General features: G+C 41.7%; 1 protein-coding gene across 1 annotated transcript in view; it reads right to left on the bottom strand.

Moving 5' to 3' along the window:
- The window catches only part of KYNU (kynureninase), a 58622-nt gene extending 45317 nt beyond the window's left edge, over window positions 1–13305 (bottom strand). Inside the window, exons 1-3 of the mRNA XM_066553813.1 lie at window positions 13297–13305; window positions 7953–8142; window positions 2535–2655 (exon numbers count right to left, since the gene is read on the bottom strand). Coding sequence (XP_066409910.1) covers window positions 2535–2655; window positions 7953–8121 — 290 coding nt within the window. The 5' untranslated portion in view covers window positions 8122–8142; window positions 13297–13305. The remainder of the gene's footprint in view (window positions 1–2534; window positions 2656–7952; window positions 8143–13296) is intronic.
- Between the last annotated feature and the right edge of the window lie 3822 nt (window positions 13306–17127).

Raw genomic sequence — 17127 nt, 5'->3', positions numbered from 1 at the left:
AAACATGAAGCCTCAGAGGCTGCTTTTAAATCCATACCAAGAATGCCCGTGGCTTGGATTTGTAATTTTGCTACATTAGCATAAGAAACAGTGGGAAGGGATATGGAGAGGAAGAATACAAATGCAGAGAAGGTGTGTGGGAGGCACATGTAGGATGAGAGCTGGAACCCACCAGTTAAAGTGGAGGTGAGGGAAAGGAACTAAGCACTGAGAGGAAACACAACAAGAGAGAGGCATTTCCATGTTTTTCTCTCCCAGCCGTTTGCCTGATGAGTTACCATCACTACTTGGAGATGAAGCTACAGCTCCCCTGTCCTTGACCAGCACTGGGTAATCTTCCTTTTCACTCTTGCCCTTAACTATGAGCAGTGAAAGCCATTTAAATAGACTCACAGCTCTTTGAGAGGGGTCCCAAGACACAACAAACAGAAAATGCAGTAAACCAATTTATAAGAAAGCCAAAATCTATACCATTGCTGACTTGATGGATGTTCCTAATTTGCATGCCATTTCCTAGATTCTTGCTACTTATTTATCTAAGCCAGAGCCACTACATCCCACACTGCTGACACAACAGCCATTGAACAGCCTTCAGCTGGGAGCAGCAACCACCTTAGAATGGGTTTTGCTAAGCTGTCCTTGGTGACTGGAATAAAAGTACTCATTTCTGTACCTTCAGCCACCTATTCCTTTGCATTCCATTCGCCACCTTCTCTAAGCATACACTGCTCTCCTCAAAATCAGCTTGATCCTACCCTGGCTGTCTCAGTTGCTTTAGGTTCAGGATTTTATCCTGTTTCCTTGTTGATCTTAATTTGAGGAGTTTTGCTTAGTTGGTACTGTGGTTTTGTTTTGGTTTTAATTTGTTTTTAAACTTTCTGATTTGTTCTGGGTAAGGTTTTTGAGGCCAAGCCGTGTTTTTGGCAAACAACCTTTCTGGTTGTGCCCCTTCTCTTGAAGTGGCTTGAAATCAATGTTCAGCCATTTTCCCCCCCTAGATACAGTTCCTGAAGGCACTTTTGATCTGAAGGAGCACACTGCCTACCTTTTTTCTTCCAGGTTTTTACAGTCACTGAGGAAAAACTCATTTTTCACTGCAGCAAAGACAAACACAAGAATAGAAGTGAGGCAGTGAAGATACAGTGGAGGAGCTGAAATAACGTTTGCAGTCCCAGTGCATCACTCTAAGAATGTTATCTGACTTGTGCCTTTTGAAGGAGCTCAGCTGTTTCCCTGACAAAGTGGGATAACAGCACAGAAATGGACAGGGTTGCAATTTTTTCAAATGACTGGAGAAACTGCATTGCTGTGCTGCCTGAATAACCAGAAGGAACAAGCCCTTCCCAAAGTCCCACTCATTCCCACTCATTCTCAGCCTTCGCACCTATGAGAATACAGGTGAAAAATAGCAATCAATAAACCATATTGATGAGCTCCCAGCATTCATACATTTACAAGTGGAAGAGCAGCTACAGATTTCTCACATTTGCATTGAGAAGCCTCCATCTCGACTGTTTCTGCTGAAACAAGGCTGCCCACTTAGCAGAATTCATTTTTCCTCTTCTGCCTCTCCATATTTCCTCTGCTCTCTCACCATGAAATCACATCTGTTCCACTCATATCCCGCACCCTATAAAAGAGTTCATCTCTCACCCAGCTCACTCACTCATCTGGATGGTATTTTCCTTTCCCACCTTCAGTTCTCTGTTTTTTACTCATCATTTTCCTTACTCATCCCTGCTCCAGCTGCTCAGGCAGGTGCAGGAGATCTCAAAGCACAGACTCTTAATGGAACAGAACATAATATTAAAAAAACCTAAATAAAGAGTAAAAAAAGCTTTTTCTTTCCCTCATGCATATTAAAAGGTTCCCCATTTGTTATGATGACAGTGTCCCTTTCCTGCAGTGTCCTTCTTTTATCCTGTCTCTTTTACATCAGGTTGATTTAGCAAAGCTTGTTGTAATTCACACTCAGCTCCTTACTGAGAAGACAGGAATGTTTCTTTCTAAATGAAATGAACTTGTCAGGCAGAGACCTGGTTTAAGAGGAGCCAAAAACCTGCCAGCATGGCAGCAGCATCACCTGCATTCGGTGCTGTTTCAACGGGAACTGCTTGTTGCAAAGCCTGCAGGGTGAATCATGCAGCTAAAAACATTAATTAGAAAATCACAGAGCCTGGAACCCCACCACATTCACCAGCAAGCAGCAGCAACCAAATAGGTTTGTGTGCTTTGTAGGGACACTTTATAGACACTGCAGGGTGGGGAGGGTTAAACTGCACAGGTTCTCCAGGTGAGCCAAGCAGAGCCACACACATAGCAGGGGCTATCACAGCTGAAAGGGTCTATTTGCCTGCTCTTGCCTTTAAAAGAGATACAAACAGCACTAGGAAAACACTGAACATGTTTTACTCCTGGGTTGGAGCACTTTTAATGCACTCTGCTGCTGCTCAAGCAGTTCCAAGGAAGACCCCAAAATAAAGAGCTCCTCTGAAGCACAGGTCAGCATCTGGCACACCCCACAGGGTACTCACGTCCGAGCCCACTTGTCCAGTTCTTCATCCAAGTAAGTTTTAACTTTTCTCGGCTGGAGCCCAAGAGAATTCCCAGCAAAGTACACACAGCTCTCCTCTCCATTCACCAGGGTCAGGTCAGCTGTGGAGGGAAACCAGAGAAACAAAAATGCGTGTGAGACTGAGCACTGGAGGGTCACCACAGCACATGTGGGACACAGCACAGGAGGGCCAGCAGGTGTGCACACACCCCAAAGCACAGGTGCCACCCTAGAGCTCTGTCCATCCCCCATCCCCTGGACATCGTGGTGCCCATATCAAAACAGAGGTGTCACATCCTGACCTCTCTCCCAGAACATCGCTCAAGTAACCCTGAAGAGCATCTAAGGAGCAGTTTTGCTTAGTTTTGCAACTATTCACCTTTTCCTCCTACAATTTTTGGAGCTGATGAGAGTTCAGGCACCACTAAATCCCCAGCTCTCAGGGGCTCTGTGAGAAGCAGACACTGGCACCAATTTTATCAGATCTGTAACCAACAGATCTGATAAAATTTGTGTGTACTCACAACAGGGAGTATTTTCCCAATCAGGCTATCCACTTTTCTTCCACCACCAGGATATGCCTACTCTGAGTGATGAAGCTACTGGAACCATGCATTTAACAAAAGTTAGGACTAGGTAAATCTGTGTCTTTCATATAAGTTGTCCCTGCACAATTAAATCTCTATTTAGAGAACATGTAATTGTTGAGGAAAATATTTTAAAGCAGTCCTAAAAGTTTTTGTCTTGTCAGCAAATACTGTAGGCTGCACTTCATGTCATCGTCTGAGGAGAAGGAGGAAATCTATGTTGACAAATCCTTTCAATGATTAGGAGAAAAGCAAGGCAGTAGAAATTTATAAATAATAGCTCTAGTGAGGTTCTGAGCAATCTAATTACCCTATGTCATCATCTATCAATCCTAACACAGCCTTCTTCTGTTATTTCTCATGTTAGAGATTCTTGGAGGGACAAGTGATGGTGACCTTCTAGAAGTGGTAATTTGCATTTGTCTATATCTACCTATACTTACAATACTCCTGAAAGCTAATATCACATATAATTTAGATAAATACAATTGATATCCCTCAGAATAAGGACCAAATGAATGAGCATGTTAAGATACATGCTAAAAATGAACCATAAGATTGCAGTGCAGTCTGTGAAAATTTTGTAAGGCCTGTAGAAAAACAGCCTGGAAAAGGTTTCTTACTACCTTTTGCACTAACAATTACCAGTTTCATTGAACTTCCCCAGAAACACATTTTTCAAGAGTATAGACAACTTGGGTAATTTCTTAATTAAAGTTTTAGAGGCTTTTATAAAGCGTAAGTCAGAGAGCAATCTCAGCCTAATCTGTTTTGCAGATACTCTGTCTGTTTTTCATCTCCATTGTAATATGAATGAAAACAGAGAGGCATAAATATCATCCATGCCCCCAAATTGATTCTATTAAAAGTTCTTTTCCTACCAAGAAACACAATAACACTGTCCCCCTGGGGTTAGACAGAAGGATCCTTGCTCAAGAATCTCAAGCTCCATCTCACCAGTGCTCTCCAAGCACTGAAACAGGTGAGGAATCATCAACAAGGCAGATTTTCTTGCACCACAGTCCTTTCTAAATAAAAACACATCTGTTCACCTTGGAGAGACAGGGCATTGCCTTTTGGACAAAGTTATTTTAATACACTTCTGCCTGCTCCTTTTGATATTCTTTTCTTGATATGTTATCAACTCTAATCCTGGATGAACTTTTTTTCCTTTTGACAAAAAGCTCTTTACTTCCCCCTCTCTGACATCACTAAAATATTAATTTTAGACCATTGCTGCTCATTTTTTTCACCATCTTTGTAATTTCTCCTGATCGGCACCTCCAACAACTCTACATTCACTGTGATATTCTTTTTTCCTAGCACTTGTCTTTCCCCAGATTACATTTATTTTTCATGGTGTAGGCCCTTTTAATTTCTGGAGGAGCTGTGGTTGATTTGAAATCCATATTGAAATATTCTAACAGGAAATAAACACAACTGAGGAAATAAAAGCAAAGAAAAAAAGAAATATTGAAATGTGTTTTTAGAGTAGCCTGGATCAAAAAATACATTTGAGTTAAGATTAATTAAATATATTATATATTTACACACCTTCTCAGATTTCTGCAAACTGGTCAAATCTAATCATATACATTACTTTGCATACTAATTATACCCATTCATTATTGGGTGCATCATTGAAGATGCACTTCTATACCTTTTAAACCTAAAAGGAAAAGCAAGTTTATTGTCAGAAATATTCAGTCCAAATAAAAGGGAAAAATGTAATGGGTTCATTAATCAGAATGGAAGGACTAAATCTGCTTGTACCTATCTGAGCTCTGTCCTTAGCTGAAGGATAAAAGATCTCCACTTTCATACCTGCCTGTACCCCACTTGCCAGCCCTCCAAAAAGCCAGATTTTTATGGTTAACCACTACTTTTAACCATTTCTTCTGGAAATACAGCTCAGCTCTTTCACTCCAGGGCATCTTTTTATTCCCAAGAAACCAAAAGGCACCCTACTCCTTTAGCAGGTGACAAAGCAGGAGCCATAGCCTTCATGAGATGGGTGATTTGGTGCCCAGGCCATTTCTGCCTCCTTCCTGGGACGCACAAAGAGAGGATAAAGAGACTTTGTTGTCAGCTTGGAGAAGAACTACGGGATCCAAACATTTCCCTAAGTCTTCTTGTGTCATCTTTGCCTCATTTGCTCACCTGAGCTTTGCCCCTCATGCTTGCCCATAAAACCTCCCAGATTTGCAGGGAGTTAGGCTGCTGCTGCTTTCCCCTTGATGGATACAGCAAATAAACAGCCCTGGCAGTTTATAACTTGATAACTAAATTAAACTATTCTAATGACTTCCTAAATATTTTCCTGTACGTCATCTCACCGTTGTCTCCTATGGATGTTCTCATCTGCTTCTCGTAAGGTTTCATTTTAAAGCCTCATTGTAATGCTTTATGTAAATATATAAAGAATATTTGATGGCTAATATCTGGAATGACATTTATCTTCAGGAACGTGTTATCTAGCATCCGCTCCTGGGCGCAGATAAATGTCATGGCAGATCTGTCTCTATGCTATAGTCACACAATGTAAATATATAAATATATTTACACCCCTGCTGCTCTTCAGCAGGGAAGCTGTTCTTCATGACAGCTGAAGCACAGAAAAGAAGAAGGACAGGAAAAAAAGGAGAGGGAAAAACCCCTCAATTTAGGAACACCAAAATGATGGGTTCTCTGTGCTTTCCAACTGGTACTACTTTGTACATTGTTTATCCTCACTAAAACACATTTATCCACAGTCTGGGGACTAAATATTAGGGGGAATATCTAAATATTAGCGGGAATACCCCCACAGTCTGGGGACTAAATATTAGACTGCTGCAGGGGGAAAACCCCACAGCAGCAGTCCTTGGGTCTAAATATTGTAGTGATTGAAAATCAAATAATAGTGGACATTGAAAGGGAAGAAACCAAAACTGTCACGTGGGTATCAAAACCTCTACTTCTACTTCTCAGAAGATTCTTTAATCTGAAGCTCCTACAACACTACACTGAAAAGTGACCTTTGATATCCTGGAGAGACATTTGACATTCTGCAGTCAAAGATCCAGCTGCTCCAGCTTGGGCTGGATTCCAGCAGCACCACTGCCATGGGAACTGTGTTCCAGCATCTTTCCAGCTTCAGTGGCACATCTTGCAGCACCATGGTGGCAGCTGAAGGAGCTTTGAGTACAGAATAGTCAAATATCCAAGCAAACAGAGGGGGTTTAGGAAACTCTCAAGTGACCAGGGTAAAAAAAAAATGAAAAAGAAAAGTTACAGGGGCACGGAGGAAGCACATAGTTTAAATATTTACAAAGTGTCCAGTCCTGCTCTGAATAATAGAAACAGCACAACTCAAGGATTTAAATGTGGGGAAAGATAAGCCAATGCCACCAGAACACAGAGAACTGAGATTTATCATCCCCGTGTCCCAAGGGCAGGAGCAGACTGCATTCCCAACACTCATCATTGCTCAGCAGGAAGATACTGAAGACAGACTGTTTCAAAAGATGTCCAGGAATTCAGACTATTGACACCATTTTCTATCATAGTCCCTTACTAGACACACTTTGGTGAATGCACCTGTAATTTCTCATTTACCATCAGTAATGTCCTTTCAGAAAAAGAAAACCTGCAGAAAATTCTGTCTGCACTAATTGGGAAAAGAAATGGCAAGGAAGTTCTATCATATCTTTTCCTTTCATTATCAATAGGAACATTTAGCCAAGGCAGGAAAGGAGGAGAGTGACTGTGCCTGTGTGTGTTCACCATCTCAGGAAATAAATCTGCCATTTCTCCAGTGTGCAGTGACCAGGGCCTGCAGAGCCAGCACAGGTAACTGAGACAAAAATAAAGCCAGACAGGGCTTGGGAAGCAGCAGGAGGAGAGACCAGGACCTTGCTGCCTCCATAGGTGGCTGCTCCCACCAGGTTTCCCTGCATGAATGTGGCTAAACATGGTGGCTATTGCAGGCATCATAAAAAAGTTGGAGCTGGGTTTTAGTTTTGATGGTCTGGGGGTGCTAACCCCAAGCAAATGCTTCCCTCTCAGACTGAACCCCCTTTTCCACCCCTCCTGCTTCCACACCAAGCCCTCCCCATGCCCAGACATGCCACAGGCTCCTCAAAGCAACCTGTGGAACAGGAAAGAAGGAGAAAAATGTCCAGAACAATTTCACATAGCTTCACTGAAGTCAGGTGCTGTCTATTTTTAGGCAATTCATGAGGAAAGTGGAAAATATCTTCAAATAAAAGGCTTCATTATGAATTATTTGCTCAGATCAATTATTTGTTCTGAGGCACAGTCTTCCATTTGGCCTCAGTGAGAAAATAGCTGCACCACCAGCAATAAGACATAAATGTTCACATAATATATATACTGCCTCTTTCATTAACTAAAATAATTGTAACCAGACAGATAATTCCAAGCTGAATCACACCAAGGAAGCAACTGCTCTGAACTACCCGAGCGAGGCTGCTGTTTCGAGCCATTAGACAGAAAAGCTCCTGCCTGTAATTTTCAATCAGTCACTACATTGTTCAAAGCTGCTGACTGACAGCATAAGCACCACATAAGTACTGTATCCTCACATTTGATTCAGGATGGCAACGAGAACATAGAGCTTTTGGTGCTAGAATAAGCTGATGGATTGATTTAGCAACAGCGGGGACATTCTGTGCTCAGATATGACTACAATTGCTCAATTATCTCATAAGTGACGATGATTTCCAAAGAATTGTGATAAACACATGCAGAAGATGTGAAGCCCAGCCCTTTCCCCCTCCCTCTCCCTCAACAACAATTATAACTCTCACTTGGAGGCAGATCCTTGACTTTGGGGACACAGAAACATTCCCGAAGATGCTTTAACTCATCTTTTTCATCTAAGTGAAGAGCAAGCTTTTTGTCCGTGGGGCTGCAACCGAGCTGCAAGGCAGTTTGTTCCAAAATGCTTGCTGGGAGCACAGGAGAAGATGGATCCATTTTCAGGTCATTTAATTTCACCTGAAAATCAGAAATGGCAGTTTAGCTTCTGCAGTTTGCATAGTCACAAGTGGCTGATAAGCAGCCACTAAAGCTGCACCATTCAAGACCCAAACTTCCTTGATTTAAAGCTTTTAAAAAGTGAAGTGTCTGAATAGAATAGTAAACCTGATCAAATATTTCCAAGGCAACATATTGCTGTAACCCCCAAAGGCTTTTTTTCTTTCCCTTCTACAGATACAAAGCTCTTCCCTTTTTAAACTTTATCAGCCTCTTCTAAGTGTTCCCACCAGACTGACAGCAGCTCCAAATGCTGGAGTGTCACTCACAGTCTGGAGACGTCAAAGCCAGAGGCAGCATTATTGTTTCTGCAGTCTGAGCTCCTAAGAATAGCAGGTGCACAGATGCATTGAAGTTGTTTCCACATTTTCCAATGTTCAGCCCCTTTCAGCATGTTTTGCCTCAAAAATTGGAGGGGGTGTTTGTATACGGCCGTGCTCATGTGCAAGGGCAGAGCAGGCAGGATGCAGGTGTCAGGCAAGCACAGCTTTCAAAATCAGGGCCTTGAATTAATATTTCCTTTCAGCTACACCAAATATCCTGCTGGTTTAGATCTCTTTCTCCCAGGAAAGGAGAGAAGCCCAAGTGAAATCAGAAATATGACAGACCACGAATTCTAAGAGAACGCCCAAAACTAACTGCAAAATTTGCAAGCTCGTTGATCTTGATATGAAAACAGTCCTGTAACTGTAATGCTCAGAGACGCCACTGTGCTCCAGTCAGCACTTGTGCGCTTGGCTTTACAATTGGCAGAGAAGGTTTGCAGCACATACTCTGCACTTTAGGGCAAGACTTCCCTGCTGTGTTTTGTGGCAGCAGGCAGCCAAGAGGCTCAGTGAGGTGCTTGGTGGCTGCCCCAGTTTAGGGAAATGTGTAGTTACACCACACAACATTCTCTGCCTTTTTAACATCCCCAAGAGTCTTGGTGCAAAGGAGCCCTCGAGGGGATAGGCTGAAATAGGATAGATTAGCACATAACAAGGAAAACAGAGCCACCAGAGAATATTACTTTTTTTTCTCTGTTTGAGAAAGAAAACTCTTGAAGCACATATCTTCCATAAGCTCTCATTTCTTAAAGCCAAAATATCCTGCATGTAGCTATCAGAAACAAGCTGTGGATAGAACAACAGATGACTATTGAGAAGAGCTTTGTCAACACATATGGGAAGGACAACGGTTGGTATTTAAATATAAACTCCCCAAACAGCACGGCCTCCTTCGTGCTAATTAACCCAAACCTGTTTATACTCTGGCCAAATGGCCAGCATGATGCTACTTACCTGCTTTAATCTGCTATCATTTGGTTTTATTATTATTATTTTATTATTATAAGGCTGATATCTTACACAGTAACAATTTTTCCCCTCCCACCAGCATGCAGAGTTAAAATAAAAAAAAAAAAAAAATAGCAGCAGAGTTCTTTAAAACAACAGTTTTCATTTAGCTAATGTTCACCCTCCCCTGGGATTTATTGGAGACATCCTATTTTTATGCTGTCTCCACACAGGTTGTTCACACCTCCTCATTGTCACCAAATTTATCATTCCCACTCATTCACCCTAATCATCATTCAGCTGGGGAAAAGAAAAATAAAATGGAAAAATGTTTGGGAAAAAAAAAAATAGCATCTTGATTTTCAGAGTGCTTTTCAAGGTTTCTAGGAGGCAGAGGGCTACAGCCAGACTGGGAGCTGGGTGTGACGCTCAAGTGGCCCCGACTCCCAAAGAGCTGCACCCCACTTAAAGCCCTGAGGAAGGTGTGACCAGGCTCCCTGTGCCCCAGGGAGCTGCTCCTCAGCTCCACCACAGCTGAGCAGCTGCTCCAAGAGCTCTGCTCCCTGCTGGGTGTCAGTCACAGATGTGCCCTTCTGCAGGTCAGGACCTTCTGCACCTGATTTGGTGCACCAGGATGGCTTAGGGAGCTTGATTTCCTCCAGATGTTGTGAACCAACAAGAAAAGCAAGGTATGGTCACAGACCCCATGGCCATCACTAACACAGTCACCTCATCATACACATGGAGTAACTCAAGTTTCACTTCCCCAAATTACAGGATTAATGAGATCTTATTTCCGAGCAACACTTGGATCAGCACTTGGAAAGCAGAACTAGGTTTTGTTTCCAAGGCTTGTTTATTTGATTTACAACCCCAGCATGGATGTCCCAATCCCATTATCAAAGCATGTCCAGCACATACATAATAAAGATAGAGCTTTCTGTTTTTAATAATGAGCACTTAATGCAAATTATGTAAAAAAATCCTTAGATGAGGGATTCAAACTCATGTCTCCCTGACTGTCTCTTTCTAGGCAAAATAATTGCCAGTGCAGTATTTTCTGTAAAATCTCCTTCCCACTCAAGTTAATGCCTGGATTTTCATTTTTCTTTTTTTTTTTATTTAATTTTACTCCCTGGTGACATACCTCCTGGAGGTGAGGAGCCTTCTCAGCTCTCTAAACAGATCAATCTTGAGTTATGAATATTTGCTCAGTGATGCTCAGCCCCCATGGTCCCTAGGAAGTATTGCCATCACCTCTGTCATCTTCTGAAAACAGCCTAAAGGGGGTTTGAGAGCCTCCAGTGTTCATCTCCTGGGACCACTGAGGTAATTGCCCTGAAATTTGTAATAAGGAGGTGGATGATAAGGGTGCTTGAAGGACTGTTTGGTATTATAACCCCATTCTTCTCACCCAGCCTGTGGATTCCCTGCTCTACACCACATGAACACAGCACAACTCCCTATTATTTAGGAATTCCTATGATTCATCTCAGTAGTCACCATTTCTTTAGCAAGGGCACCCAGTTATTGCTGTGGATTTGTGGCCATCATCTCCCAGGTCATCCACTGACCCACCTGGCAAGCACAGATGGGTTTTGGTTCCATTTGAGGCCTGATCCAAACCTCACTGAAATCAATAAGTGTTTCTATTCCAGACAGCAATTCCTGGATCAGGCTCTTGGTTCCCTGTCATTGCTGCATCTGACCAATGACTTACATTTATTGTGACTCTTATTGACATTAGATTTTGACAACAAATATAATATTAAATACAGAGATCTAGAAGTTAAAAAAAATAAGTGCTCAGGGGTATCTGATTTAATACAAACATTATGAAATAAGATAAAACAACTAAAATAAAATCAATCAAAATCCTGTTGGGGAATGAAATCCCAGAGATCCAATTCTGAGACCAGCATAAGAAAGTACTTTTGCCCTTTGAGTGGGAATTAGGCTTCAAAGAGAGGAATCCCAGAATTGCTTGGGGTTGGCTTTTCCCATTCCACTTAACTCTGACTGGCATTATTGGTTGTTTGTTTTTTTTTTTTTTTTTATTTTCAGAATAGAGTCCTGTGCAACTCTTTTACAATAATTCATGATTCATTTGCTGTTTTCTACATGTAGAGCAAACACATTTGTATAAGAACAGCACACTTTCTCTCCTTATATCTGAAAACAATATTCAGTAACCTCTTCAAACTAAAATTCAGACCCATCAGAGAAAAAGGCATTTCCCACTTTGATAAACATAGCTCCTTATCAGAATGTTTTTTTATACAGCTTAGAGAAAAAAAGAATATTTTAAGTGAAACAATTTGTCCCCACTACCTACTCCAAAAAAAAGTAATTCAGGTGTTTTCATTTAATCCCAGAATGGTTTGGGTTGGAAGGGATTTTATAGGCCACTTTGTTCCAATCCCTGCCATGGGCAGAGACACCTTCCACTAGACCAGGTTTTCTTCTTGCTTTCCTTGAAAATTTATTACAACTTTTGACTTAACAGATGACAAGTCAGTATATTTTTACTTTTTTCTTCTTTCTTTGTTCTTTTGCTCTTCCACAGGACTTGCTTGTACTACACCCTGATTCAATGTAAAAACTCAACTATGACTGTAGGCATTCTTTCATATTCAAAAAGATCACATGCAACTTATATTAAGAAAAAAAAGTCATTTTTCCATAATTTATCAGCCCCTATCAAACATTGGCCTCTAGTACTTATTTCCCATTTTAAAGCTATGAAAGACAATGGATGAGAATTAGTCAGGCACAAGTGACACGAATGTCTGGGTGATTATTTCAGTTTTGTCCTTTATGCATAATTTACTGACTAAATAATAAAAAAAAAAGTGAATATTAGCAAGTCATCTTATCAAACCTCCTCAAGAAGGTCCATTAGGCTTAATTATAAAATGATAATTTGTCCTGGTTTAGATCTGCTTGTATCTTTATGGATTTCCCCTCTGTCTTGATGTCTTTGTAAAAACAAAAAAAAAAAACAAAAAAAAAAAAAACAAAAAAAGAAAAAAGTAAAGTTCCCTTAACCCTCCCCTTAAAACATTTTCTTTAAATATTCCAAGATGTTACTCACAGTCTTCCTACCCAGCACAGTGCTGACAGGCACACAGTGAATCCCTACTTTACGCTGTATCCTGAAGGGAAAAGGCTTTATCATGGAAATGTCCTGCCCTCTCTGCCCTCCAATAGCTGCTCTCCAGATTGCTAAACACAGCTCAGCCCACAGACCTTTGATATGGTGGGGCTGGTGTCCTGATGCACCCTTTGGGGAGGAAAACTGGGGGTGTGCACATGTGTGAGTGGGGAAGGTTGCTGTCAAAATACACCCACTGAAAGCACCAATAGCGCCGTCATTGAGGCTGGTGCAGAAAACAAACAAAAGAGGAACTCCAGAACTGTAAGGGCTGATTCTCTTCCCGTCCTTACACCAAAGAAATTGCTTTGCTTGAGAATGATTGTGCAGAAGGAAGTTTCTAAAACAGCACAGCCCAAAGCAGCATGCAGCCTAGATTACTTCAGGTTAAATACACTTCAGTGAATTTGTTTAAATTACGGAACCAGAGAGAAAGAAAAATCTAAATATTCATAACATCCCCAACAACAGACATGCAGCAGCAACCACCACTGTATAATTAAATAAGTTAAACAGCGCAGTGTCACAGCTGCAGCAAGGGAATGTGACAGAGAGGAATTATAATAAACTCAGTTACTTTGAGTAATTTAGGCACTTATTGACCTTCATGTCAAGAAGCACTATGGTGCTAAAAGTAATTTTACATAGAAAATTCATCTTTTCTGCTCTGGAGTGAAACCACGTTACCCTGTGGTCGGCAGCCCTTCCTGGGAGGGGTGATGAAACTCCTGAGCAAATACTCATTGCTGCATGGAGAAACAGCCACAGTCACGTGCCTGGCTCCCCAGACTCTGACCCCACCACCACATGATCTCCGAGTTAACCAAAAACCAGGTGTATATATAATTATTTCTCCTGTTATTATATTTTCCTTTGCCACTGTGGTGAAATTTAAAGCTCTGATTAAATTAAGAACGCATCCCTCTTCCATATGGGCATGGGAAAATAAACACAGCTGCAATGAAAGTGGGTTTAAACCAAACTCTTTTACTTTCATGAAGGAGACAAGAGATAGCAGAGCAGCAAGAAGCCAGTAGTGTTTGCAATCACATGGAAGAGGGAGTGGTGGGAATTTACACAGAATGCAGATTTGCCAGGGTGGAAAACAGAAGAAGAATTGAAGGTGAAATCAGGAATGAATAGAGTTGATATCTCTCTTTGCTCTCTATAAACATTCTCTCGAACCAGCCTCGTGTTTGCTCAATCCCCTCCATTCAAGTTAGTGTGACACCCATTCCTACCCACAGCTAGAACACAGGAATACAGGAGAAGAAAAATTGTTTCCATACAGCCTCTGTGAAGCTTCAGAGGAGGGTTAAAAAAAATTTAAAAAAAAAAAAAAAAGAGAAAAACCACCAAAATATATAACGGAACTGTGAGGAGAGATATAGGGGCAGGAGGGTCAGAGTTGTGGACTAACAATGTAATTCAGAGATACATCTCCATCCTGGAGTTCTGTGTGCCCAGACCCCTGCAGTAATGCTTGTTTATTATCTGGATTTCCATTTTCAGTAAGCACCAATAGACATGACACTCTTGAACTGTAACATTTCATCTTCTTTGCTAGAAAAAAGCCCAACAAAACAAGCACACAGAGCACTTAATATTGACCCAAAATAGAGCTGACCTCTATCCATCAGTTCCTGGAGTATCATTGCCCTCTTTTGCACTGTCAAATTACTTTTTCTGGGGCTTCTCACTAACTCAGCTTGTTTACTCCACCAGCAAGACAATGGGACTGCTGCTCAAGAAACTTTATCCTGCCAGGAGTCTGGTCTGGGAAAGAAGCTGGAGATTGGGGCACTTCAGCTACTGAAGCAAAAGGGATCCAAAGTCAAATACAGCCCAAAAGGGTATTTATTTCTTGTTTGGTTGGCCATTTAGGTCAAAACAAGCTGAAATACACTGCAACTTTTCAATTTGCCTTTGGAAATAAAACTGCACAAACAGTGGAGTGAAAATTTTCCCACTGCATTTCCCTTTGAATGAGCATCGTGCATTTTAACCTTGATTGTGGATGGTGGCAGGAAAGCAGCTGTGCTGGCAAAGGCCATATGCTTGCAGACTTTTATGAGAATTGGAATATTGACCCCTTCTTCCCAACTATTCTTCTCAACCCTTCTGCTGGAATGAAAGGAAAACTGAGACAAAATCCTTTGCCCTTAAATTCAAGGATCAAACATATAGCCTGGATACATTTTTTTTTTTTTTTTAGCTGGAGAAGAAGTAAAACAGTCTGGGGTTTTTTTGAATTTTTTTTCTTGATGTTTCTTTTTTGTGTGTGTTTTTTTCTTTGTGTTGCAGCTGCTGTAAGTTACAGCAGGACCAATGTACAAGGGAGTGAGGCCACACAAGATGGCCAAAGTCCCAGCAGGCACAGGTCTGTGTGGCAGAGAATGCAACTGAGGGCAGCTCAGCCCTCACCCTCTCAAAGGAGCTGTTAGGAGCATGATAGGAAGGCAAGGACATCTGACAGCTTAGAGAAGGAAAAAGAATATTAAAAGGAGCTCTGTGTGTCTGTAACTAAGGGCTGTGTGGGGTACTTGGGGCAGAGAAGGGATTGAGGGGTGGGCAGGAAAACACATTTCCCACACCAGCAGCTTCCTTGCCTTGTAACACTGAGCCACCCACTGCCAGCCACATCCTTGGGTGTGCTGAGATTTCTTCATATCAGCCTCCCCCAGTTATTTGCTGTGCCCATCTGCCATCCATCACTGCCCCTCCCAGCCTGACCAGAGACCACTCAAGCCTTGTCCCTTGACCAGAAGGAACTGTGTGAGCTTTTCCAAATTAATTGAACAAAACATATGCCTTCTTCTGAAGGCACGTGATGACAAAAAATAACCAATGGCACCCTAAAGCAAACTCAGCCTGTGCCAGATGGGATGCCAGGACAGGGGGTCCATCAGGTCATGAAAACTTGCCTTGGCACTGCTAGCCCTGAGCCTTCTTGCTGTCAAGAGGATAAAATGATCCAGCAAACAAAGGAGGATTCTCTCTAACAGGAATAGGCAGGTCTTACCCACAATGAGATGGCCTGGAAGACCCTCAGGCAGGAAAACTGTGGTTCTTACAGTCAGGAAAGGAGCAGCAAAGCAGTGAGTGTCCAAGCAGCACACGCTGCACCTGCAGCACAGGCTCTGCTCAGGCACAGCTGCTCAGAAAAACCAGGATTGTCTGTATTTGCAAGGCAGGCCCCAGAGCTATTTTTTAAAGCATGCCATCTGCACCTTGTGATGGCACGATGCGTTTCACCTTGGGCTTCACAGCAATCGCTCAGTAAACAACAGCATAAAACCTTTGGTCTCCTCCCTGCTGAGCTTGCTATAACAACTTTCTTATCACTTTTGTTTTCTCTCCACTCCATCAACAGCCCTGCTCTGCCCAAAGCTCCTCTGTTACCTCGGGTCACATTTAAACCCTGTGTGATAAGGATGCCCTACACCTGCACCTCACTTAACTGGTTCTCCTCCCTCCTCCTCAGCCCCAGCTGAGTTGCTTTTTCCCTCTGAAGTTGTTTGAAGGGAACATGGATAGTTGACCTTTTTGCAGGAGTGGATTGCTCTGGCTGTCTGATTTTAACTTTTGGTCTTCTGATTAGGACTAAAAAGCCCTCGCTCAGTCCATTAAACTTTACTTTATAGAGACTTCACTGCCTATAATGATGATCCAGTGTTTATTTTTTTATTTATTTATGAAGCAGTCATTAGTAGCTCCTGCTAAATAATTAATTGCCCTTTGAGTAGCCAAAATGAGCTCCTGAAACCTTCCTCCTTGTCTGAATGGATTTTCCCTATTTTTCTTTTCAGTCAGACTCTTAGGCACATCTTATCTAAATAGATATGGGTTTTTTTGCTATTATGTGACCTGCTCCTAGTATTGTTTTTTTTCAGGCTCTGTATTAGTTATCATTTCCATTTCTTTCTGAGTCATTAAACATAATATTTGTCCTTTAAAATCTATTCTCAAAGTAGTGCCTCTATGAAAAAAAAAAGAAAAAAAATTCACAGGAATAAGAAATTATTTACTTTTCTGCAGTACTATTTAAGGGGAACTATTGCACTTCTGCACTGATAATAGTAATACCCAGAGAGGGACAATAAGGGAATGAAAGTCAAGTGATTTCCACGTAAAGGAAGCAAGAGCAGTAACTCCCCATGACTCTGATATGTTCTCCTGTAGCAGCAGGAGAACACATTTTGAATAGATGAAATTTCCTTGTGTCTCTCCAGGTTAGCTGCTACTAATAAAAGATGACTGTAGCTCGGGTGCCCTCACCTGCATTTCCAGGCTGGATGCACACACACATTGTTTTTTTTAAAGCCTCTTGCTATAAGGAATGGGTTCACTGTTGTTGATCTTAATGTTTTGCAAAGAATAAAAGATTTCCCTCACCTCTGGTCAAATATTTGGTCTCAATGTTTGCTCTGAATAAGGACAAGCAAGGACATTTCAAGTGGTTTTACCAAAGGCAGGGACAGGAAGGGGGACACACCTGTCCCTTCCTGAAGGAGCAGT

This window comes from Molothrus aeneus, chromosome 7, assembly GCF_037042795.1.
Source record: "Molothrus aeneus isolate 106 chromosome 7, BPBGC_Maene_1.0, whole genome shotgun sequence".
Classification (NCBI taxonomy): Eukaryota; Metazoa; Chordata; class Aves; order Passeriformes; family Icteridae; genus Molothrus; species Molothrus aeneus.
Note: the sequence above shows the minus strand (reverse complement) of the source record. Positions and strands in the feature narration are given on the sequence as shown.